The 27,717-nt window shown below is 31.7% G+C and overlaps 1 protein-coding gene and 1 long non-coding RNA gene across 2 annotated transcripts; one reads left to right on the top strand and one right to left on the bottom strand.

The window, feature by feature from the left end:
- Positions 1-644: 644 nt before the first annotated feature.
- Positions 645-12,387, bottom strand: LOC146872946 (uncharacterized). Its single transcript, XR_014982311.1, has 2 exons — positions 12,218-12,387; positions 645-885 (listed from the first exon to the last, which is right to left on the bottom strand). It is a non-coding gene; the product is annotated as an uncharacterized LOC146872946 (long non-coding RNA).
- On the top strand, positions 7,208-27,633 carry zfh1 (Zn finger homeodomain 1). The gene is made up of 9 exons (XM_035864892.2): positions 7,208-9,451; positions 15,249-15,664; positions 15,755-15,895; positions 15,958-16,255; positions 16,913-17,268; positions 17,745-18,104; positions 18,243-18,569; positions 19,208-19,367; positions 19,782-27,633. The coding sequence occupies exons 1-9, from the start codon at positions 9,418-9,420 to the stop codon at positions 19,973-19,975; spliced, it is 2,286 nt and encodes a 761-aa protein (XP_035720785.2). The 5' UTR covers positions 7,208-9,417; the 3' UTR covers positions 19,976-27,633.
- Positions 27,634-27,717: the final 84 nt, after the last annotated feature.

Consider the following 27,717-nt stretch of genomic DNA (forward strand, 5'->3'; position numbering starts at 1 on the left):
CTTTCTAGTTTGCTTCTACTCTTTCTCTGTCTCTCTCTCTCTCTATATATATATATATCTATCTATCTTTATCTCTCTCTCTCTCTCTCTCTTTCTCTTTGGTCCAAGCGTTCGCGAGCCACGTGGCAGCATCCCCTTCCTCTCCCTCATACTCTCTCTCTTTCTCTCTTCTCTCTTCTTCACCCCACCTACTCTTTCGTCTCAACAATTGATTACCCAACGAGCAACTAGCCAAATTGTAATCGTTCTCAAAAAATATAAGTTCACTACTTTTTTTTACTTTAAAAAATGTATTTTCTGAAATACTGAATTAATTATAATCATATAGTTTGATATTTTTTGATTTTTTTTTTTTTATATGCAAATTTATATATATATATATAATATGTATATATATATTGTTATTATTATATATTATATATATTATTTTATTATTATTTATTATCAACAAAGATATGTTTTACTTATATATTATGTTACATTTTTTTTTATTAAGCTTTATCGTATCATAGTTGGATAATTTCCAAAAATATAAGTTTACTACTTTGATAACATATTTTATTTCATCTTTTATATACATATATACATACATACATACATACATACATGCACGCATATTATTTTTTGTCAAGTTCTGTGGAAATATTAAACAACGGAGATATCTTTTACTCATTTTTTACGTTACACTTCTTTTATAAAGCTTCATTGTATCATAGTTGGATCGACGATATATGTGTACATATGTATGCATATATATACAGATACATACGTCCATTTTTCTCTGTGAGAATGCTGGTGAAGATCGTCAATTAAATAATTACGCTTAAATTGAATGGAATTCTCAGCACGGTACCCGCATGTTTGTTAAGAATCACTCGTGTGCACCTAGAAGCACATTTAAAGGTAGATATGTATGTATGTTATATTGGCTTGGAATAACTTTTTGTTAGACCCACATAGATTCATGAAATTTAAACTTACCGAATAGATTCATCACTAAATTTAGATCTTACGATATGTGAGTCATTTTTTTTGTTAAATCTATCGTGAGAATTTATTGTCTAGACTTTTGAAAAAAAAAAAAAATTTGATGAAAATAGATGAAAGCTACATATATGTATATTGATTGGTTTAACATCGCGTATATAGTATATTTTTATATTTTTAAAATAAAAGATATCTCATATAGAAATTTTATTTGCAAATAATATCTTTACGCTCTACTTATTTAAAAGTATCTTTATAACGTACATTTATAAGATTATATATAGTGTAGATTATTTATAAAGTTATATGTTTTTTCTTTCTTTTTTTTTTTTTTTATATAAAGATTTTCTTCGTTATCTTAACAAGTAGTTTATAAAAAAATATTTTAAGATATCCTTGCCTTTTATACAATATCTGTATAAAGTGACATTTTGACTTCTAAGTTTTAGCCTACATTTTAGGATATGCAAAAAGTATTATAAACGGTGTGCATATATGTATATATCTATTTATATTTATGGTATATACATGTACGTATATATGTACGTATAGTAGATAACTTTATGTAAAGAAGAGAACGCGAATTCGCGTCAGTATTTAAGCGCGGTGGAAAGAAAAGAACGAGGGGATTCATAGGGGGATCAAATCGTGTCTCCATTGTGCTCAGGTGTTAGGCATGTGTAGGGGTAGTATGAGCGGCGAACGGCGAACGGCGAACGGCTATGGTGCTTTAGAGGGTAGATTTGCACACGCGGCACAGATCCTTCCGACAAAGGGATGGAACAGATTGGAAGCTATTTGTTCGTACTCCCGTTCACTCACCCCGTCTTTTTTTTCTTTCCTTTCCTTCCTATTTGATTATGAAGAATATCGAACTAGTATTTTAATATTATTTTTATAACTTTTCCATATTTCATATAGAAAATTTTCCTCTATTTTAATGGAACATCAATACATTCAAAATGTTTAAAGCAGCAAATGGAAATATCCAATAAAAATTACTCTTTTCTATGGTTTCTATGGTCTCTCGTATTTAATGTTCTTATTTCTGCGTATTTTTATATATTTCTACAGGTATTTTAATAACAGCGAGTAAGAAAAAAAAAAGAATAAAAAAGAAAAGAAAAGAAATTAAGAAATAGAAAGAAATTGGAGAAAGATTAAAGAAAATGATAAATAAATTTTTTTTCAAATTATATGAATATTAACACTAGATTTTCATACATTTGATTTCCCTATTCTAAGTTTAAAAATTAACTTCAAGGTACCGTTTTAAAGTAACTATTCTGTTGTTTATATTTAATATCCATTATTATGTTATTTTTTACATTTTACATATATATAATATTATATATATAAATAATATATATATATAATATTATTTATATATTATATATATATTATATATATATATATATATATATATATATAAATAGTGATGATATAATATTTTTTGAAACTAAATAAATCACCTCAAGTTAAACGAAGTACTTACAAAGAAATTAATATGCTATATGAAAAAGAAATAATGAGTTTTATATAAATATTTGTTATCAAATGATTTTATACAAATTTAATATACCCATGAATTTGATAGATTTCAATCTTGTATATGTGCATTTTTAAAATATCAAAAATTGATAAATTATACATTATTATGTATATTATATATATTATATATATTATATATATATATATATATATATATATATATATATATCTAAACAAAAAAATGAGAAGACAAAGCTTCCTGGGAACAAAACTGTACGCAGAAAGTATCGATGACTCATGTGCATTCTATCTCGTGCCGTCTCGCTTTTGGAGAATCGTTCTTTTTAAAGGGGAAGGGAGGAATATCGTTTCTAATTCTACTCTACGTATGTATGCACCTAGGACCATAAAATCTGGCCGGCATTCGGCAATAGAGATGAAGGTATACGCTCTTCTGGACCCCCAGGCACCATGGTCCATATGGCGACCACCGTACATAGTCGTTTTCACAGGAGTATATATGTATGTAGGTAAAAGTGCACGCGTTTATTTTCTTCTCCCGCTTTCGTGCTGTCTCTCGAGAGTAAGAGAGGACTGTTCGGTCCACATTCAATCTGTCCACCTTTAGTACAATTTACAACTTGTATATTATACATCTCCCATTCAACCCTAATCTTTTTTATTTATTTTATAATGCACGATTAAGATAAGATTATTTCAAACATAATATTCCTAATAACATTCCTCTTCAAATACGAAATGATTTTTATTAATATAGTTTTATTAATAATTTATATATATATATATATATATATTATATTATGTTATACTTATTAATAACATTATAGGATATATATTTGAATACTATATTTCGACGAGAGAACATGTAATCTTTTTTATGGATATAAGATTGATACACTTTTAATGCTAATCATTTCAATCGCTTGAGAATCTCTTTCTATCTCTCTTTCCCTCTTTCTCTCTCTCTCTCTCTCTCTCTCTCACTCTCTTTCTCTCTCTCTCTTTTTCCCTCTTTCTCTCTCTCTCTCTCTCTCTCTCTCTCTCACTCTCTTTCTCTCTCTTTGTTATTTTATTGGTAACATTATTAAACTACAGAAGAGAAAAACAGAAGACTCTTAGAAGAGGGGAAAAGAAAGAAGGAGAAAAGAGACCTGGGGAAGAGAGAAGGGAGTTTAGAAGAAAAAGAATAGGATAAGAGAAGGCACAAGTGGTGCACACATGGTGTACAGTTGTTCAAGAGGTCAGCTTTTTGTCCTTCGAGCTTTCAGTTTTACGGATCCGGTCGTTTTTTTCTCATTCTCTATGATTATGTCTAGATATTTACTTGTGTATCACTCTCTCTCTTTATATATATATATATGTATATATATATATATATATGTATACTTGTACCTGTCAATCCCTTCTTATGAACAAATTGTCAACAAATTGTCAAACCTAGTACTTATTAAACTTGTACTTAGTACTTATTAAAGTTACGATGGTCGGTGTTAAAAGCCGGATAAGTTACGTGAAATTTGACCTTTTCTACCACTCCCCTCATTCTTCTCACTTTTCTTTCTTTCTTTCTTTTTTCTTTTTTTTTCCCTTTTTTCTTTTTTCTCCCCTCTACCTCTTTTCACTCCATCACTCTTTCCCTTTTTCTCACGTATACCGATTATATTGTAGCTCTTAGTGGATCTTATTTGACTTTTTTCTTTATCAAATAATATACATACGAAATACATTGAAATACATAATAGATAGATACGCTTGAAACGTATACCTATTTAAATATTGACTTCGTGATTTATCTCATTTGTGTTAATTTAATGATTAAACAGTTTTAAATGCGTCTAATCTAATTCTTTATTCATCCTTTTTTTTCCCCTTTTTATTTATTTCTTTTTTCTTTCTTTTTCTTTTTTTTTCTTTTGAAATAACTTGTCGATAATGAATGTAGGAAATTAATAGTACATCTAAAATGTAATTTCCCCGTTGTTGTTTTATTTTCTACGACGAAGTTATATTCTTATTTGAAATAGAAATGGGACTATCAAATAGAAACTAGACTTTTAACTTTTCAAAACGTATATATGTAGAACATCACGTTTCACTTGAAAGGATCAATAGAATAAGATATCCGATCGAGGTTATATTTTGTAATGTAATATATAATTTTAATAAATTCGAAAGAAAGGAAATATATTTAGATCGATTTGCCATCGGTATGAGATACAAAGAATAATTGTTATTTTTTTTTCTTTCTTTCCCTTTACTTCTTCTTCTTCTTTTGTTTTCTTCTTCTTCTTCTTCTTCTTCTTTTTCTTCTTCTTCTTCTTTCCAATGATGACCGATTTAGGTGAGTTTAATTACATTCGAAGAGGACTTTAAACTTGTTACATTGTTAATATTTATCATAATACACATACGATAAAAAAAATAAGCGTCAAACCAAATACACGCGCATGTGATTCACGCGTATCTATCGCAAGAACGATAAAGTTCGAACGAGCGAGTAAAAGAACGAAAGAGCGAGAAGTAAACGAAAAAACGAATGAAACGTAAGAGCAAGAGAGAAGTAGTTGTAATCGCAAAGACTTTTGCTTTGGGCAAAGATAAAGAAGACACCGCTGGCTGCGAATCACGCCGTGGTTAAGTCTAATGGGCGGCAACAAAAAAGGGATTCACAGAGTGGCCGGCAATGACTATGGCACAGTGTGCGTAGGGAGATACCCCTCCATGAGCTGGAAGGGAGTCTCGCGATCCCCACTGTGGACACCTCTATGTCCGTCCTCCGTACTCTCACTAATATGCGCTGAAGCGCGAGCGCGCATTAACTCTCAGTGCCTCCTCCTTACACGACTTCGTTCGACTCCGATCTCTCTTATCATCCTCGTACGTTGTCGTCGGTTTAAGCCTTAACTTTCTCAGTGCCGTATGAATTAATTGAGAATCCACATTATATATTCTACGAATGTATACGTAACGATTTACATTACTTTTCACATCTCGAAATATACGGAGATCTTTACCCTATTGTATTATCAATGAATTCGTAGAAAGAAATTATTTCTTTTCTTTTCAATACTAAGGTATACGAGGTCAACGATCTCATAGGGTTGTAGCAATGTTCAGAAAAAAAAGGGGGAAAAAACAAAAGAAACTTCGTTATTTGTCCTAATAGCTTCTACTCTTGTCAAAGATAGAATACAAAATGCGAGAGTACATTTCTATTAATTTTGAAGATTCAATCTTCATTCTCATATACGTTCTACTCTAATCTTTCTTGCTCTCACTATCTTTCAGTTTACGTTTATGAAATTATTTTTAAACTTTATGCTTTTATTTAATAATTTACTATTAATTGTTTATTCGTTAATACTATATTTTTGTTTTTCCGATGGTTTGTTATTAAAACGATAAGGAGGAAGAGAAAAATCGACTTTGAATTTTGAATTTGAGAGATGCTATGGAATATGCGTATCTATGACTTAAGAATATGGGTATTAATGTTGATCGCTAATTTGATTGAAGAACAGAAATACATATTTACACAATTACGAATTTCTAATTAAAATTTAACTTAAGACAAATATTTTCATCTAGATACCTTTTTCAATTTGTATAATAGTTATAAAAAGAGATTAGAAATTTTTGGTAAAATTGTAAATATTATTTAAAGGCAAGTTGATCCAGCGGGCATGGAAAGAGAGAAACGAATCGTATCCGTGATTATATACATCCTCCCTTGTAGATAAGAAAAATAGGAGCAAGGCATCCGTTAAGTAGGGAACAAACGATATCCCGGTTTCCGGTTAATGAATACGTCATCCGATAAGAAATTAGTCGACTTACAGTCGGCAGATGGTATCGATCGTAGTTGTTAGGTTTCTTCAAATGTTCGAGAAAAGAAAAAAAGATGAAAAAAGAAAAATCGGAATACTGCGAAGAGAAAGAGATTATGATGAGGAGGATCGCACGTAGGTTTGTCAAATTGTAAGAGAGAGAGAGAGAGAGAGAGAGAGAGAGAGAAATAAAGAAAGGGAGAGTAAATAGATAGATAGGTGGAGAGAGAGAGAGAGAGAGAGAGAGAGAGAGAGAGAAGGAAAGAGAAAAAGAGAGAAAGAAAATCTAGTTGAGAGGTATACTTCTCGCGTAGTTAGGGACGACGGAGGCTAGGGACGCCGTGCCGGCACGGTGACGCCACGATGACGAGGTGGAGGAGAAAAGGTGGTGATGGTGGTGGAGATGGAGGTGGAGGTGAAAAGTAGATGGTAGTGGTGGTGGCAGTGGCGGAGAAGGCGTCGACGTAGGATGCGTGACTTGCGCGCGGGGACTTTGGGCGAGGATGATAAAGGCTGCTGTTAGCTACGTCGTAGACTCTGGACGACGTCCGAGTAGGAGCCCGAAGTAGAGAGAGAAAGAGAGAAAGAGAGAAAGAGAGAAAGAGAGAGACAGACAGACAGAGTAGATCTCTGGTTTAGGGCGGGTGGCGGGAGGTTCTCGCACCGTGACGAAGAGAAGGTAAAAAGGGGGAAGGAGATTGTAGGCGGAGTGGGGTAAATGTGGTGCGCCGACTCACTGGACGATACGATATTGGGAAGGGAAAAGGCGGTAGTGGTGGTAGCGGTGGTGGTGGTGGCAGCGGAGGTGGAGGTGGAGGTGGAAGTGGAGGTGGCGGTGGTGCCGGTGCCGGTGCCGGCTAAAGAGGGGCACAGAGGGGGAGCAAAGCCACGGGGGCGGTGGCTCCTCCGTGCTACAGCCGCCATCATCGTCCGTCCCATCCTATAGTAACCTTCCAAAGCAGTACCCGATCTTTTCTCTCCAATGTGTGTTAGTTGGGAGCGCGTTTACCGGTGTTCGGTGCTTCGAGTCAGCTAGTGTAAAACGGACGCTTCTGTTTCGCCCGATCTTACCATGCCCTAACATCGAACATTAAATCCTCGCTTTTTCCCTCGTTCCTTCTCTTCTCTATCTCTCTTTTTTTTTCCTCTCTTCTATTTTCCCCCCTTTCCAACCTACCCTCCCAAAAGATCTTATTCCTTTTTTTCCTTAAACTTTATATACGCGAGGAAGAAAAGAAATACCTAAAGAAGAGAAACAAGTGTAATTAGTGGGTAGAGAGGAGGTGGAGGAAAAGAAGAAGAAGAAGAAGAAGAAGAAGGAGGAGAAGGAGAAGGGAGAGAGAATGAAATAAATAATAAATAAATAAAAAAAAAAAAAAATTCAAAATAGAAAACAAAAAATAAAGCTTTCCTTCTCCGTGAAAGCAAGTGAAATCAAATTTTAAATATTCATTCTTGTGTCTATACATTCTCCGATTCCCTCGATACTCGTCCTTTTCTTTCTCGTCGTTAAATAAATCGCGAGTGTAATAGTGGTGAGATTGCTTAGAGAAGTGACAACTAAAAAAAAAAAGAAAAGAAAAGAAAAGAAAAGAAAAGAAAAGAAAAAGAAAGAGAAAAAGAGAAGGAAAGAAAAGGGAAGAAAATGTGATTGTGTCTTTAATAAACGTAAACGTTGGATAAATTGACAGGAAGGTGTCCAGACAGAGAGAAAAAGGTAGAGCACGGGGTGGAGAAACGCAAAGGCGAGTTCAATCTAGAAGGATGTGGATGCGATCGATCGGACATCACGTAAAACCAAATAGTGGAATGGTAGATTGAGATACATAGATAGATAGTGATAGATAGACAGACAGACACACACAGAGAGAGAGAGAGAGAGAGAGAGAGAGAGAGAGAGAGAGAGATAGAGATAGAGAACCAATAAGATTTTCAAGCTCGGTGCGAAGGTCAGCACCTGAGAGAAGCGGAAAAGCGTCACGCGAGCGAAGCGGTGGCGTTTTCGTGCGGCGACATCGCGTCCCGCCCATTCGAGATAGGTCAGACGCAAGGAACGAAGAACCAAGCGGTGGAACAAACGAACGGCAGAATCATTGACATCGCGCTCCTTTTCGTCTTTCCTCTCGCTACACGACGACAGCTTCTCCTTCCTCTCTCCCCGCTCTTACCATCATCCTCCTGAGAGTTACGCACGGCGCCTTTCGGAGGATCAGCAATCATCTTCCACTCATTTACAAAGCTATCTCTTAACGCCGTTAGATCAGTCCCGTTGTAATCATATATTTCTAAAAGAATCTTTTCTCTCTTATCGTCGTCTTCGTCATCGTCATCGCCGTCGTCGTATTCGTATTCGTATTCGTCGTCGTCGTCGTCGTCGTCGTCGTCGGGAAACATTGTGAAAAAGTAACTCGATAGATCGGCCTCTTTTTCGCCACCACGTGAGGCGACACCCTCCCATTCGTCGTCGTCGTCGTCGTCGTCGTCGTCGTCGTCGTCGTCATCATCGCCGTCGTCGCTGCCTTCGCCTTCTCCTCCTCATTAGATATAAAATAGGAGAAGAAGACGAAGACGAAGTAAAAGAAGAGAAATTTATTTGGAAAATTTGTCAACACCTTTCAAACTCGTTAGAGAAAAGGAAAAAGAAAGAAAAGAGAAAAAAGAAAAAGGAAAGGGAAAGAAAAAAAGAAAGAAAGAAAGAAATGAATTGATAGTTAGACGTAAAGAGAAAGATAAGAAGAAGAAGAACAAGAAGAAAAAAAGAAAAGAGTGAGAAAGTGATCGATAGTGCGCGTAAAGAACAACATCCGGCCGGTATATTTCGAGTTTCGGTCTTATTAAATAAGTGAGAAAAACGGCGAACCCGATAGATATTCCAAGTTACGTCGGAAGTAAAGGAATACGTGCACGAGAATGCTGCGCTGCTGTGGCACTAAACGTCGTTGGACGAATTCTTGAACAGACATCGAGATTACGTGGCCACGAAGGAAGGAAGGATATCGTCGTTTGGGTTGCGTCTCGCGTCCTCGTTGTCCTCGGCAACGAACAAGAGTGACACGCGCGAAACGCAATACCGATCGGTGCTTTCGCGAATATGAGCATGACTCTTGTTCGGAACACATACAAAGGTAAGAATTTCTAATTTTTACTTTCTAACCTCTATCTTCTATCTACTACTGGTTACATTGTCTATCACCAAAGAGATGCGATACGTATTTTTGTCTCACTACGCTCTTGCCTCTCTCACTCACTCTCTCACTCTCTCTATCTCTCTTTCGCTCTCGCTCTCTCTCTCTCTCTCTCTCTCTCTCTCTCTCTTTCTTTTTCTCTCTCTTTCTCCCTTTTTCTTTTTCGTCTTGTCGTAAGCGCATGTGCAATGTATGCAACGTAGGACACTCTTACCCTCCTTCATCCCCACTTATCGTAGACCTTTCCACACCGCGAACCAAGATATATCCGAATAAAAAAGAAAAAAAGAAAAAATAACAGACGCCCCCGCTTCGATTTCGTTGAAACTCTGTGCTACTCGCTGTAACGTGTTCCTTCTTATTTCCTGTGTGAGCACAGTGACCCGATGACCTCAAAAGATCTATGGCAAGAGAATTTTCTTCGAAAATATCAACCTCGAACGGAGATAATTAATTAAAACAAATCGAAAGTTTCATTGGACCGTTCAATAAATTTTTCATTTTAACTTGCTAAACAATTCTTTCAAGTTACGATTCTACGAAGTTACGATTCTACGAAGTTACGATTTTTTATACTGCACGATTTAAAATCAAGATTGATTGCGTTCTTCTAAAAATCAAATGATCGTTGTATTCTCGTTGTTGTCTTTGTCGAACGGAAATTCAGCTCTGGAATGATAGACGACGATGGGCCTCCTGAAAAAAGTTGATGTCAGCGTACCAAGTATACGCGTAGATAACAAAAGATGATTTATTTTTATCATATATTTCCATGAATTTGATCATTTATCGTAATCATTGCTAGGCAAGAAAGAAATTCGAGAGTAAACGAATACCTGAAAACAATGATGAATTTTCATCGTTATTCGTTCACATGAAACTTTTCATTTATTTACGTTAAAAATATATACTTCCTTTATTTCTTATTACGCATTCTTGTTCATGAGATATCAAGCGTATCGTTTAGCAAATGTTTTTTTTTTTGTTTTTTATAATTTAACGCTATTTTACATAATATTTTATCGAACTCTACTTATCAAATCCGATTTTGTAATATATTTTCAATGCTATTTATCAAAACTACGTATACAACGAATATTTATTAATTGATAAATTCATTTAAAAAATCGTATATATTCCGATTAAATTTTGATCGAGTCAAGTTATAGGAAGATATATGTTACGTATATGTATTATATTTTATATATATATGGTTATATATAATACATCATTTCGATATTATAATAAATTACTAGATATTAAAATAAGTTGTAAATATTACGTTTCATCAGAGACTGCAAGTTATACTAATATATTTTTTATTTACATATATTTTGTGCATACATAAATCTAAACAAAATTGTACATTTTAATCGAATATATTACTGTCAATGTATTTTAATACATATTTTCGTTTTAGATAATTAGTGGATATTAATTTTCGTGATATATTTATATTTATATTTATTTCTATAGATACGATTATTAAACAATGAAAACATATAATATGATACATTGCAATTATTAAATAAAACATATATATAATGAATACGAAGATGCATAAAAATGCATCAAATCAGACTCAACAGATTGAATAAAAAATATTCATTGATTTTTTTTTTTTTATTCATCGTCAAATTGCACGTGATATCCGTATATAAAATCGCAACAAAGCATTTCTGTAGAAATCTATTAATACTTCTCCGCTATTTTGTATTTAAACGACATATATATATATATATATATATATATGAATAAAAAAAAAGAACAAAAATTGTTATCGTAAAGTTATTAAAAAACATTTACATTCTATAGAAGATAACGTATGAACAAATATTATCGACGATAACATTATTATTATTAATTAGATTAGTATTAGTAATAATATCTCGTTTTCTTTCTCTCTCTCTCTCTTTCTCTTCGTTCATGATTTGGCACATAAACAAATGAAAAAGATTAGATTTTGCATACATCGCAATAAACGTCGTATGATGATATACATAGTATATTGACTAGTACATAGGTACATATGTAATACGTCAGGCTTCATTGAGAAACGCGCAAATATTTTCTTTATGAGATATCGCATCGAGTTATCTCTCTTTCACGATTATTATTTTGTCTTTCGTTTTTGATAATAAAACGATTCTGCGTTTTACTTGCGGACATTTGTATTCCGAATACATTTCTTTTCTTATTATTTCAATCGAGCTTCCTTTTATCCTGCTCGGCTTTTCTTTTTTCCAAATAACAACGACTATATGATAATAACATGAAAATAATTATAATATACAGAGGTGTATATTAAAGTTCAATAATTTTTTTACTCTTTTTTAAACAAAAATATATACCCACACATATTCCTATATATATATATATACATATATAAATGTATACGTATATCTTATATATTTTATATTACAATAATTACATATCTTTATTTTATATTTTAATCATATATTTTATATATTATAATACATATTTTATATTATTTTATGTATTATTTTATATATTATATTTTATATTATAATACTAATATTTAAACAAGAGAATTGTCATAAGGAATGAAGAAGAGAAAGAAAAGAAAGAAAAAGAAAGAAAAGGAAGGCATCGAAATAGTTTTAATGTCATGGAAGATGGCGACCGCGCCCTATCAGGCTCAATGACCTCTCTTTGGATTCAGTCGGAGAAATCGCGTTTACTTACTTGGCTCACGCGCCGCACGGTTTATATCCTTGTTCGTTGTGGCGCGCACGATATCCTCGAGAGCAAGTTCGAGCTGCTGCTCGAGTGCAAACGCGCCTTTACTCTGGTCGCTCCATAAGTTCATAGCAGTCCATACTCGGCAGTACGCCGCCATCCGTTCTTCTCGACGCTCTTGATGACGTAAGCGCGCCCATCTTTTCGTCACCGTCTAAGGGCATGGCTACCATCCAACTTTTTCTCATACCTATGCTCCTCCTTTCTCTCATTTCTTTTTTCTGTTTTTTTTTTTTCTTTTTTTTATACTATATTTCGAAAAATTAAACTACTTAACGACGTTTCTTCTTCCATTTATACTGCGAACCTTTTTTCCCCCTTTAGTTCCCCATCTGCTTTCAGAGTTTATTCCATTTTATTTATTTATTTTTTATTTATTTTTTTTTTCAACAGGATACGTTAAAAAGATCATACTCTTTCCGTTTCCATTCTTTTCTTTTTTTTTTTTTTTTTTGGGTAGATTCATTCTCTCTTAATGGTATTATTTTACGCGATGAAAAACAAAACAACAAAAAGTATTCGTTCTGAAGTAAACGTATATATATATATATTACATTTGTTCTTATCGAAATATAGGGCTGGCCAAAAGTTACTAGATCAATTTAAAGATCATTTACACTTTTTCGAGACTTTTTTTTGGAGTAATTATCTTCCTTTTTTTTTCCTTCAAAATCGTTAAACTGCAGGACTAGTAAATTTCTGATCGATTTATGTATTTGAGATTCGAATAGAAATTATAGTTCTTTAGGGTCTCGATAATTTCATACACGTTTGGGACTTGTAAAGTCCCTCTCGAGAAATCGTTTTATAAATTGTATTTACTAACATAAGTGTCACACGAGAGAACTCGAAAGAAATTCAATGAAATATAGAAGCCACGAGATATGCGGTTTATCCATGACCACAAGGGTAAATGGTCACGAAGAATTTCTGTTTTTTTTTTTTTCTTTTCCCCCAAGTATATGGAAATGACGAAATGAAGATTCGTTGCATTAGAAAGTATCGCCGACCGCAGGAATTCTTTCCTAATAAGTGCAACTTTAATGGGAAAGAAAAAAAAGAAAAAACATTGATAAAATAACACATTACGTATACTTCATTTCTGGCCTAATTAAATTTTCTTCGAAGATAGATTTTCTTCGTCGATTTTTATCGTATATTAATTATCGTAAATACAATTAGACGAGAAAACGATCGATATGGTCAAACAACAGAATTAAAGATTTCTTGTAAATCGATCATTTTATAAATTAGTTTAGATTTTAGGAAGACAGAAATGAACTAGCGAAAAACATGATACCCGAATGTTAATTCTCTTTAAGATAACGGGAATAAGATAAATAACAGGAGATCATAACGAAACTGATAATTTTAGTGAACGATTCGAGCTCGTGTATAGCTCTCGAGAAAGTGGGATCGATCATGTAATCGTTATGATAGTTCGTAATATTCTCTCAGTCGTTGATTCTTCTTCTTGTTTTCGTTCTATAGTCCATTAAGATCATGATCTACATATAACCGAGACGTGTTACGTGTTAGAATAGACAATATGCAAGTTGCTTATATCATTTCCCACATTCCACTGACATCATTGGTAGAAGCATCATCTTTGATTATTGGTATGGATCAGAGAAAGAAAAAAAAATCATGAAAAACAAAAATGATAATTTATTTTTCATCCACGAGAAAACAATTTTGTTAATTAAACTTAAACTTTTGTCGATTTATAAGCCGCGTATTTTTCGATATAAAACTTAGATGTTTCTTTTTTATGCGATATCTTAACAAAACAAAATTAATAGTTAGGTCACCATTGATAAATAAATAGAACAAGGATATCTTATAGACGACATATATATATATATACATATATATATAAATTTATTCGTTCGTATTTAATTAATTTCTTATTCCGAAAGATTATCTAATATTTCTTATAATTTTGTTCGTATTGTTGCAAAAATATATTGGTATAAATCGAGCTCTTGAGAAATAACGTAACATTGCGAGCTACGCAACGAGGAACGAATGATCCACGAACCGTTGACAGGAAGGCTGGAAAGGTCACGGCTGTGACCCGTTTCGACATCTTATCGGACTGCACGCTGATCAAAGTTCGTTTCATGAACGAACACGAACGAAAGTCAGTCAGAATAAGAATGCGTTTCGTTAGTGTTTTAATAGTAAAATATTGATCATTATTATACCAAAGTAAAAGGCATAAAAGAAGGAATAAATAAATCGAAGATAAATAAAAGAAGGCCTAAATCTATCGATAGAGATTAATAAGGGAGAAAGGTGAAACTTTAGAAGATTTTCTTGTCTGATCCGTTAATAAGGTAACTTCTCATAGATACAATAGGTATCTACCGCGATATCGAAGTCGTAAAATGGTTCATGATCACGAATGGGAATAGGTACAGTGGGAGCAGCGTTTGAATCCCTGCTGGTACAATGATCGGACCGAAAAGTTATGCAGGCTCGAGCGGGCTCACGGTCATGTGTCATTTTTCCCCTCGTGGTCCGTGTGTCGTCGTGGTGCTCGGCTCGACGCGTGCGTGGCATCGTGTAGGGCGTCGTGCACAGGGTGCCGTGCGAAGCCTCGTGCGAAAAACTGGTAAAGGGGGGGATACCAGTGTGTATATATGTGTGTATAAGTACACACGCATATATATATATATATACATATACATGTGCATGTATTATATAGATACCAATCTCTATATAGCTTTCGTATAGGTATCTATGCATATACGTAGATGCGTCGTAACCAATGACAATGGACCCTCCCAGAATTGCACACGACTTTGCAACTCGGTAGTGATGATTTTTTTTGTATTGTTCTTTTCTTTTTGTTTTTTTTTTTTTTTTAATGTTTCTTTTTGCTTCTATTTTTTCTTTTTATATATATACTTTTTTTTTTTTAATGATACGTTATCCGTAAGAGCGCATTTGCGCTTACTTTGTATATACTTAGATTGCAGCGAGGACGAAGCAGGTGGTGCGGACGTAGCGACGACGGTGACGACGGCAACCGAAGGCTGTACCGCTGAAGCCACGTCGGCCGTACTCGACGAGGATGGCGGCGGTGGCGGTGGCGGCGGCGGCGGTGGCGGTGGCGGTAGCGGTGGCGGTGGCGGTGGTGGCGGTGGTGTTGATGGTAGTGGTGGTGGTGGTGGTGGTGGTGGTGGTGGTGGTGGTGGTGGTGGTGGTGGCGGAGGTGGCGATGATAACGAGGGAGGATCGACGGTCAAACGAGGAAATGGCCAAACTTGTTCCCACTGCGGCATACTCTTCCGAGACGCGCACGTACTTCAACTTCATATCGAGGACGCTCACAAGACGCTTTACTCGGTCGACAAAAATGATCCAAACGCTCAATTTTCCCAAGTTGTAAGCTATAAATAAGTGAAATTTCTCTTATTTATATTCGTATATTTCACGGTTTGTTACATTAACAAATTTATTTATCTTTCGTTACAGTCATGCAAAGTATGTAATAAGACTTTCGCTAACGTCTATCGATTACAAAGGCATATGATCAGCCATGACGAAAGTGCAGTACTTCGAAAATTTAAATGTCCCCACTGTGAGAAAGCTTTCAAATTTAAACATCACCTTAAGGTACGCGAACACGATCGTTTCTACGAACTTTTCTTTCGACTTAATCTTTTCATATTATTTAGGAACATCTTCGTATACACAGCGGTGAAAAACCATTTCAATGTAACAACTGCGGAAAAAGATTTTCACATTCTGGCTCTTATTCAAGTCATATGACTTCCAAAAAGTGCTTAATCGTAAATTTGAAGAAATCGAGACAAAGCAGTATAAGTAATGTTGATAAATGCTCGAAGAAAACCCCAACGCAATCGGTTCCTGGACGACGTGAAGATACACTTCTTGCGGCGAACAACAATACTTTTTTACCGATACTGCCAAAGCTTTCTCCTTCAGATTATCAAGAGATACGAGAAGGCGGAGGTAATCGCACATATATTAATATGAGATCTTACACGCAATAAAAGAATTTAAACGATATTTAATATTGAATAACTTTTTACCCAGATTTGAGAAAATCGTCATTTGTTATAAGAATGATAAAAAGAAAAAAGATTACAAATTGTTTATTAGCTATTTTATGAAAAACCTTATATGTATATATCTATTTGATATGGGGTTGTATTATGTGTATCTTGTAAATAACATTGTTAACGTTTGTCCAAAGAATGATCTTTTTTAATGTTGAATTTTATGATTGTATAAATTCTTAAATAGATATAACTTGTACAGAAATATAATCAGCATTAGAAGGAATGATCGATTTTAATTATATATACAGAATTTTTATAAGACGATTAGATTTGTGAAATATATACGGTTGTTGTTGTTGTTTTTTTTTCTTTTCGTTTTTTTTTTTCTTTTATATAAAATTATTCGATGGAAAATTTTCTGAGAAATTAATTTTTGCATTTTTTATCACTACCACAAAACTATTTATTTATTTATCAATATACCGCATATAGCATACATGAATTTTTCACTTTGTCAAAAATCTTAAAACCGTATCTGTTTTCTCAATGAATAAAAAGTTATTCAATTTCAAATAACATTTTCTTTTTTTTTTTTTTGCATTTATAGGTATTTACGATGTACCAAGCCTTCTACCCCAAATGATGGGCTTTAGTAGTTACTTCCTTCAATCCTCATTGGGAAAGATATTAAATCAACTGCATTCCAAGCGACTCGATGAAGTCGCCGAACAATTCGAAAATCATCGAGAAACGATGAGCCCATCGACAGCGGATTCAGAGGGTACGGAAGGTACTGAAGGGAAGGAATCACCTGCTCCGATTGAATCACAGGGCTTGGATGTTGTACGACGTATTTTGGAAACTGTCAATACCTCTGTTACGAAGCAATTATTAGAAGCGAATGTAAAAAAATTGTCTACCTCACCGGCCACTATGAAACGAGAATTCGAAGACGATTATCAAGTATGTAACGTTTAAAATGAAATAAATATTGAAATAATGATTATTTAATAGCTACATCACATACGTATATTTATATGTTTCAAATTTGAATGATTCATGAGTATATCATATCATAAATATTTTCTTTCGTTTTTTTTTCTTTTTTTTTTTTTTTTTCATAATATGAGATTATAATATTACATTATTTTTATGTTAATCATTATATTATTTACTTATAATAATTATTTTGATAATATTATATTTGATATGAATATATCATATCATAGGTATTTACTTTTTTTATTATCGATATCTTTAAAAAAAAAAAAAAAAAAAACCATCCTAGTTATTCATATTAAGGCGGATGTTGAAATTTGTTTCAATCATTTCCGTGGATATAATTTATTTGTATCTTTATATTATATTTCGACACATATTAATAAATTTATCTAATATTATATTAATTATTTATTTATATTATTAACTTTATTGTACAGGACCAGGATAGCGAAGTATCGAGCGAGATGACCCATTATCCTGATTGGTCAGTAACGGATCAGTACGACTCACAAAGCGAAGGTTTGGCTGCTAAACTTGAAGATGCTAATCAGCCCCATGGTATTGTCAGGTTAACTTCCAAGAGGAAAGCCGAGGATAGTTCCGAGCCGGATTCCGATGACGAAGAAGATGGAAATCAAACGCATACAGAAAATGGTAGGAGAGTGAGGGCGAGGTCATTGATAGACGATGAACAATTGGCTGTTCTCAAAGGTTATTACGCTATTAATCCTAGACCAAAGAAAGAAGAGATTATTATGATAGCGAATTACATTAATTTTCCAACTCGTGTTGTCCAGGTAAATATCCATTTTCATCAAATGTATATCTATCTTTATCACTTTTATATATTTATTTATTATTGAATTTTTTTTTCTTCCTTTTTTTTTTTTTTTTTTTTTTTTATCCTCGTTAAACTAATACCATCGTTCTGTTAGGTTTGGTTTCAAAATTCTCGTGCCAGAGATCGCAGAGAATCGAAGATACCAGCATTGTTACCTCTTTCAAATCCAGCTAATCAAACTACGATAGAACAACCTTTGGATTTATCAAAGAAAGATGTCCTTACGATATCGCTCGTCAAAGATGTTGATACTTCCAACAGAAACGTTTCTTCGCCTTGCGAACAGAAAGAGGATAATAATTCTACTGTTCCAAATCAAGATACGGACGATCTCGAGGATTCGCCTCTTATTATAGACGAAGAAATTACCGATTCTATCGATACGAAACGTACGCCTTCCACGGTCGACGTCTCGCAAAAGGTATTTATCTTATGGCTTTTTTTTTTTTTAATTACGATTATAATAGAATTTTTTTTCAATTCTATTTTTAAATCAATCATACAAATCGTGATGTATGTGCGTAAAACTTTCTTTTTATAGCAACGTATTAGCTAAATCAAATCTAACAAAATTTTATACACGTATGATGTACATCGTTTGTAAAAATTTCAACTATCATTGCAATTATTTCATTAATCCCTTGAAAATTTTCAAAATGTCTTTCTAATTTTATTCGATACATATAGCCAAATTTATTTGATCGTTGAAATTTTATAAAATTCTTTTGTTAGACTTGAAAATGTTTTATAAAATAAAATTTCAATGATATTGAAATATTATTATTTTAAAAATATTTATTGAAATATTTTGAAATTTAAAAAATTATTGAAATATTATTATTTTAAAAATAATATCGTATTTATTATAACAAACATTTTAATTAATTAAAATATATTGAATGACATTTTATACGACAAAGAACGTAGAAATATTTATTTATTTTATATCATCCAATGACTTAACGTTTTGATCATATTTACAAAATTTTCATCACGAATTTTGAATTAATAATGAAATTTACATTACAATGCACAAAATTAAAATTCCCTTCTTTTCAGAATCAAAATCATGGGAACGCAAAAAAGGAGAACGAGAATCCAGTTCAAATTGAACCGCCTACCACAGCAGATACTGAACAAGGACTTTATTTTTGTGATCGTTGCGACAAGACTTTTTCAAAACATAGTTCTCTCGCGAGACACAAGTATGAACATTCCGGTAAGTTTATTGACTTTAAAAAATATCTTTATACCTATATACATATATCCGCTTTTGTGCAAATTATCAAACGATATATAAAAAATCAATACACAAATTTCATTTTATAAGGAAACATTATTAGAAATATGTAAAATTTTAAACGCTTCTATATACTTGATCGGTATTAATTATTATTAATTAACGGTAAGTATTTTGTAATGATAAATATATATGAATATTTTGGTCGGTATAAATAATTAAGTGTCAGGGTTACGTCATGTTTATGTGTCATGATTGCGTCACTTATATTACGTACTGATATTTTATTATAAATACTGACCCGAATAAATAACGGCCAATCTTAAAGTTCGATTAGACATCTTATTATCGCATAAAATTGTTGATTTCTTTTCTTTTCTTTTTTTTGTACAGGGCAAAGGCCGTACAAATGCGTGGAGTGTCCAAGAGCGTTCAAGCACAAACATCATCTAACTGAACATAAGCGGTTGCACAGTGGCGAGAAACCATTTCAGTGCTCTAAGTGCCTCAAACGCTTTTCTCACTCCGGCTCCTACAGCCAACATATGAATCACCGTTACTCTTACTGTAAACCATACAGAGAGTAAATTTTCGAGCGTTCTTCGTCCTATGTCCGCTTCGTTGGCCGAGTACGTACGGTTCTTACTCCATTCAAACAGAAAAATCGCATTTAAAGTTTCTAATTAATCAAGTATTACATCCATCGATGTGTTTCTTTTTTTTTTTAATATTTTTTTTTTTTTTAATTGTTATTATTTTTTTTTCTCTTCAATCAAATCAACGCGAAGAAAGGAAAGCCATTGTGCTACGTTTCCTTTCGTTTATTTTGATTTTTGTTTTGCCAAATCATTTTTAATATTTCACGAGAAACTCTTATTCTCGTATTCCTGTATTCGTTGTAATCGTGCCACGAGGAGAGAACGATACCAACCCTTGTTTGGGTTGGATCGTTATGTACTTGAGCTTTTCCAAGTTCTCAGCAAAATCGTTCGATACGCAACCAAATTTAATGATATATAGGGAAAAATTGCCAATGAATGTGCGTATCGGCGAATACGCTAAATAAGATAACGTAACGGTACCAAAAATGCATAATGCAATAATCTCTCTCTATACACATAACACATACACATACACATATACGCACATAAAGGTGTATGTATGTGTATATATATATATATATATATATATATATATATATATATATATATATATACATATATATATATATATAACACATACACTATATACATACATATACCAAACACAGTACACAAATATATATATACTATAAGATATGATATACATAATATTTTAGTATTTTTATTAACAAGATATTATATATACCATGACAATAATAAGGAAACTAATTAATGTACAAATTCGTTAGCTACGTTCGCCTGGGGGAGTGTGATATTTAAAAGTCCATTCGCATTTTTAAACGCGAAGATTCATATATATCTGCATACGAGTTACGATAAAGACACGCATATTATGTCGATCAGAAATTACATTATTGAAATTTCTTTTTATATATATATATATTTATACATATATATATACATATATATATATATATATATATATACATATATATACATATGTAATTTTTTATTTTGTGACTCTTTTGTTTTCTTTTTGTTTTTTTTTTCTTGATTTTTGTTTTTTTTCTCTTAACCAACAAAAGATTATATATTTACAATCAATATGTAGATATTATAAAAGTCATCGTTTCACTCCTCTTGCTAATAAATGAGCTCCTTTTTCTTTATAAGTCAAAATGAAAATAAGAGCAAAAAACGGCGGGGGGCGATCATTTGGAATGAATAAATTATTCCGCGTCGCTATTGTCAAAGAGGATCAAAAGTAACAGAACGAAGGACACTTGAAATTGAACGATCGTTAATGGAGCTTACGATAAAATTGGATCGTTGTATATTATTGAACTTGCATTATAAGTAACTTTTAAATCTACAGAATGATTATATTATAATATATGAACATTATATATATATATATATATATATATATATATATATATGTATATATATAATATATATATACATAAAAAAAAAGAAAAAGAGAAAAAAGAGAGAGAAAACGTATGCGTGTTATGCGTGTATGCGTGTGTGCGTGTACGTCTGCACATATATAGGATAAATCACTTAAAATTCGTCATTTGAAATTTTTCTCTTATTTCGAAGTATTAGAAAAAAGAAAAACATAAAGAAAAAACATTTTAAAGTACAAACTGGCATAGTCTTAAATGAATAATACAGTAACATGATTACGTATATATATATACATATATATCAATTTCTTTCTTCGAAGATATTTATATTATACAATTTTGTCTGTGGAAACAAGTTTCTTAAACTGTTTTTTAAAAGCAAATGGAAAAGAGAAAGCGAGAGAGAGAGAGAGTGAGAGAGAGAGAGAGAGAGAGAGAGAGAAATATTTTAAATACGAATACTCAAGTGAGTCATTTCCTATAGAATACAGACAACAAACAGCACGCACGATATTAATGAACGCCGTTCGAAAGGGCCTTGCAAATCGGTGAATGATGTCATGCGAGAATGTCGTCTTCATTACGTACTTACGTACTTATGATTATTAAATCAAAATTTTAATCGATTTCCAATGGTCGTTCGCAATAGAAATCACGCTACGCCTTCCAAATATATTTATATATATTTACCTATGCATATATGTATTATTATGAGATCAGTTAAAAGAAAAAAAAAAAGGAGAGAGGAAAAAAAAGAAAAGAAAAGAAAGAAAGAATAAGAAGATTATTTGGCAAGTCATTCATAAAGGTGATCCTTTTGTTTTCTCATTATTTATTTATTTTTTTTTTGTTTTTTTTTTCTTTCATCCTCATCGATAAATCATTCGAATTAATCGATTAATATCGATCGAAGTTTGCCGATGAAGTATTGCAAAACTTGATATATAGAACATATAAATAGCGACGACGAATAAAGATAAAAAAAAGGGAAAGGCAAGAAAAAAAAATTGATGATGATGATGATTATGATGATAATAATGATGATGATGATAATAATAGTAATAGTAATAGTAATAATAATAATAATAATAATAATAATAATAATAATAATAATAATAATAATAATAATAATAATAATAATAATAAAGTAACGACAATAATCTCGCAATAATTTCATTACCGAAATTTCGAGGCCCGATAATAAGATCTACATACGTATGATATTAAATGCTTCCAATACACTATACGACGGAAAAGAAAAAAAAAAGAAAAGAAAAAAAAAAAAGAAAAGAAGAAATGATTATGTCATTTATATGATTTTATTCGCTCAAACGCGCAGGAGTAAAAATTAAGAAACTCCATAGATATTGATAATACTCGCGAATGTGTATTTTATAACAGTTTATGCGACTTTTTATTTACACGCGCCAACAAAACGATAAGTGATATTGTTATTGAAAAACAAAGAAAAAAAAACGATTAAAAAAAACAAACAAACAAACAAACAAACAAATAAACAAATAAACAAACAAACAAAGAGGAAGGAAGAGAAAAGGAATAAGAAAATGGAAAATAAGAAATAAGAAAAATAAATGGAAAAAAAGAGAAGATAATAAAAGAAAATACCATATATATACATATATATATATACATATATATATATGTATATATATGTATGTATGTATGTATTGTATAATACCATATATATATATATATATATATATATATATATATATATATATTAATTATGTATCAAAACGACATTACATTCGGCAATAACGAATAATGTCGGGTCTTGTACTTCCTCATACGCGTACATAGAAGCTTCGGTTATCCGCGACAGGCATCGTGACCATATTAAGAGAAAGAAATATGATGCTTATATAATACTCATCTATTATAGTGTTAATAATTAAGAAATATATTTTTATATAATTATAACGATAATATTATACGATATACGATATAGTACTAATTGATCGCTATACTACGCCATGATCGCTATACATCAGATCTCTTTCTTGAACTTTCGCGTGCAAGACGATTCTATATACATTTACATTTACATTTACCGTCCTATTGTTCATAACTCGAATTCGACATTTTTTTTTTCTCTCTTACCCGAGAATCGTGCCATATATTAATTGTTTTATTTTTCATACAATCGATCATATATAATCTAGTTCTTTTGTTCTTATCCAAATAAATATTATATTTACATATATATATATACATATATTTTTTTTTTCTTCTCTCGTCTTGCACGAGTCATTACACTCGATTTATCGTGCGCAAATCAATTCTCTCATGTTTGTTCCTTCGTTAACACCGATTATAATTAAATATACTTATAGCAAAAGTGTGGCTAAATGAATTTATTGGCTATAATATTTTAGAATAAGCGATTATCTTCAGATGATCGTTATTATTATTACGTGAATGCACGGTGAAATGCTTTAAAACATATAAATAAACACACACACACACACATACATACATACATACATACATACATACATACATACATACATACACACACATACACACACACACACACACACACACACACACTTCTGCGGCTTTTTTCCTCTTCTCTCTTCGATCGAAAGAAAAGAAAAAAATAATATCGTCGTATCTACTTAGTTTGAAAGACGTTACGATATAGAAACGAAAGAATATGCCAGGATGCTCTTTAAAGACAATAACGCGTGTCTAACGTACGATATACAAGTTGATTCGTTAGAAAACTAAACATCTGATTTATCTAATACGAATTGATAATAATAGAATAATAATGTTAGATAATAAAATTTATATAATTTTATTGTCTGACATTATCTTCGTAACTCTCATATTTATTTAGAGAGATATTTGGATAATCGAGATATATGGATAAATAATTTCTAATGGATCCAACCTGTATATAGATCTATTGACGTTCCACATTTGCCCCCAAAAAATTATATGTACATTAAAATAATTAAAATTAGATAGAGTGTATCGATCGGTGCAAGCTGCTAGGTCGCTTTGATGAATCGGAATGAAGCTCCGTTATTCCTTAAATCTAAAATTATGTAATCCTATAAAAAAGAAAAAAAAAAAGAAGAAAAGAAAAAGAAAGAAAGAAAGAAAGAAAGAAAGAAAAAAGAAAGGGAGAATAAGAGAGCAAAAATAGAAACGAAAAAAGAAAAATAAATAAATAAATAAATAAATAAATAAATAAATAAATAAATAAATAAATAAATAAATAAAAAAGAAAAAAAGAAAAGAAAGAGAAGACAAGAGCGGAGAAAAGAGATAAGAAAATTGTTAACGATTGTTGAAGCAACGATTTAATAAGCACCATACGATGCCTTGCGTGAACGACCGAGCTTGCCTAACTGTCGAAGGCGATTAATAACGTACTATATAGAAGATAATAATTCGAATATAAAAAACGAAATCTTCTTAACCGAAGGCCGAACGGTTGCTTCCATGATTCTCCTTAAAAAAAAAAAAAAAGAAAAAAAAAACAAAATGAAAAAAAACATTACGACAGCTTTCAAATAAATAATATCGCGATATAATGTAATAGTCCTTCGAATCAATTTTATCTTTTGTTTCTCTTGTTTTCTTCTTTTTCTTTTTTTTTTTCTAATTTTTGATCTTCATTTTTGTTCTTTTTTTCCTTTGGTATATTTTCTCTTTTCTTTTCTTTTCTTTTTTTTTTCTTTCTTTTTCTTTTTTTTTTCTTTTTTTTTTTTTTTTTTTAAATTACTTTCCCCATATAATGTGTACATGGCAAAATAATACATGCGTATAATGTGCGACAGGAGATCGGTGATATTTTTTTAAAAAAATATGTAATTTATACGAAACGTTTTGTTACGGCGACAGAATCAATTGTGATTATAAGATCCTCAGGAGTATCGCGGAGTAACTACGATCCTTCGCATTAAATTGTACTCGATGAATACCAGTGGTTATACCATTGAGCTTTCCATGACTATGTTACGTAAGCAAGTACCAAAAAAAAAAAGATATAAATAAATTGTATATATGAGAAATAATCGGGGAAAGAAAGAAAGAAAAAAAAAAAAAAAAAAAAGAAAACCACCGCAGACAATAATGTACCGTTTCTTCTAGATTATTAGAAAGCGTAAGCATTACACCATAGTAGGGATAATACATACGTCTTAGGAATAAAAGAAATAAATTTACTAAAAATTGGTACGTAAATATATAGTATATATATATATTATATACATCATTACATTTAATCGACAAGAAAAATAGCGACGTGGATGTTATTATTATGGTGATATGTAATATGCAGCGCGTACTTGAAAAAGATTAATGAAAAGTGAAAAAGATAAAAAGGTCTTAGCAACGTAGTGTCGGCAGTGCCAACTTCGAATTACTCTTTTTTTCTTTTTTATAATTTATAACTATTTACAATTGCGCCATATAATGGAAAAAAGAAAATTTCGCACTTGGTATGTAATTTTTTGTTTGTTCTCTTCTTCTTCTTCTTTTTTTTATTTTTTTATTTTTTTTTTTTTTTTTCATACGCTCATCATTAGCTTTTAAAGATGCCATAACGTGCATTTATTCTCTTCGATTTAAGTTGACTAATTAAAGAAAAATTTACGTCGAAGAACATTTATTCATTAGAAATAGAACAAATCGAAACGTAAGGCCAAAGGCTAACTCCATTGATTCTCGATCGGGCAATTTTTATATTTACGATATGTAATAAGATTCAATCAAAAGAGAGAGAGAGAGTGAGAGTGAAAGTGAAAGAGAAAGAGAAAGAGAGAGAGAGAGAGAGAGAGAGAGAGAGAGAGAGAGACTGAGTGAGTGAGTGAGTGAGAGAGAAAGAGAATCCCATGGAATTTTAAGTAACGATTTGTTATATTTCTAAATCGATTTCCTAAGGTGTACACACATACATATATTTGTAATTTATTTATGTATGTACATAGATACATGCCTAATACCTTGTTTTTCTTTCAAAAACTTATTCCTTGATTTTTTGTTAAAATTGATAAAAAATTTCTTTCCATTCGTGAATAAACCCGATCGACATTTCCTTTCTATATTTTCGCCAAAGATTAAATTAAAATATAATTGAACATATAATATTATATATAATATATTATTGCATTCCATTAGAAATTTTTACATAAAAAGAGTGTATCCTATCGTAAATCTAATCTTTTCTTAATGATTCGTATTTAAATCAATAGCGAGAATTGCAATTGAAATTTTGAACTATATGAGTAATTATACTTTGATCTCAAATGTTAATTCCTTATATTTTCCTATTGCAATAATTAAAATGTGCATTTATTATAGTTTTTTTATATTATAAAAGCCCATTATATTATGTATGTATATATGTATGTATGTATGTATGTACATACATATTTCTGACAATGAATCTACGAGTTATACAGATATATTAATTTTGTATACTCCATGTACCTCAAGAATGCCGCAAAACAATGTAATTTGTTAAACGTTTCAATGAAATCTTTATACACACACACACACACACACACACACACACACACACACACACACATATACGTATATACATATATTTATATATACTTAAGCAATTATCTCCTTTGGCATTCTCTTTAGTCAATTACGTTAATCGTAAGAGAGAAAGAGAGAGAGAGAGAGAAAGAGAGAGAGAGAGAGAAAGAGAGAGAGAGAGAGAGAGCAAGAGAGAGAGAGAGAGAGCGAGAGAGAGAGAAAATATGATTAGCTGGATAAAAGAATATTTTGATAAATCATTGTACCAGAAATATCGAATTATTTTCATTGATACTGCTTTTTGATTTAAACGAAAAAAAAAAAAAAAAAAAAAAAAGAAAAAGGAATTATGATAAACGAACATGGTATTCAGTATTATCAGACGAACAACAAAACAACAAAAAAAAAAGAAAAAGAAAAAGAAAAGAAGACGAAATTTTTCTACGGTTACGATCGTATATTATCATTGATCATTTAAAATGATTATTATAATTACAATCGATGAGGCACCTCCTATACACTACGTCGCTGGCTTGCATAACATTGATCTATGGACTTCATCTCCAAAGATCTTTCGTGTGTTACTGCGGAATTAAGATAATGATCGAAAGGGGAAATAAGAAAGAATAAAAAAAGAAATGGAAAATATAAGAAAAGGGAAAAGAATAATGTATTGTGACGAAGTTCCATCCATAATAAATAAATGAAATATTATAAAGTTAGGCCGACCTTTCCGCCAGTTCGTGCCTTTTTTTCTGCAGGGAGAGAATGCAGTTTTGAAATTCGATCAAACAT

The sequence above is a fragment of the Vespa mandarinia genome, chromosome 6 (assembly GCF_050613455.1).
Source record: "Vespa mandarinia isolate Hongniang chromosome 6, ASM5061345v1, whole genome shotgun sequence".
Taxonomy (NCBI): domain Eukaryota; kingdom Metazoa; phylum Arthropoda; class Insecta; order Hymenoptera; family Vespidae; genus Vespa; species Vespa mandarinia.

Coding starts and splice junctions, on each gene's coding strand:
- zfh1 (XM_035864892.2), top strand. CDS start 9,418: ATGAGCATGACTCTTGTTCGGAACACATACAAAG. Junction 9,452..15,248: donor TGTTCGGAACACATACAAAG/GTAAGAATTTCT, acceptor GTATATACTTAG/ATTGCAGCGAGGACGAAGCA. Junction 19,368..19,781: donor ACACAAGTATGAACATTCCG/GTAAGTTTATTG, acceptor TTTTTTGTACAG/GGCAAAGGCCGTACAAATGC.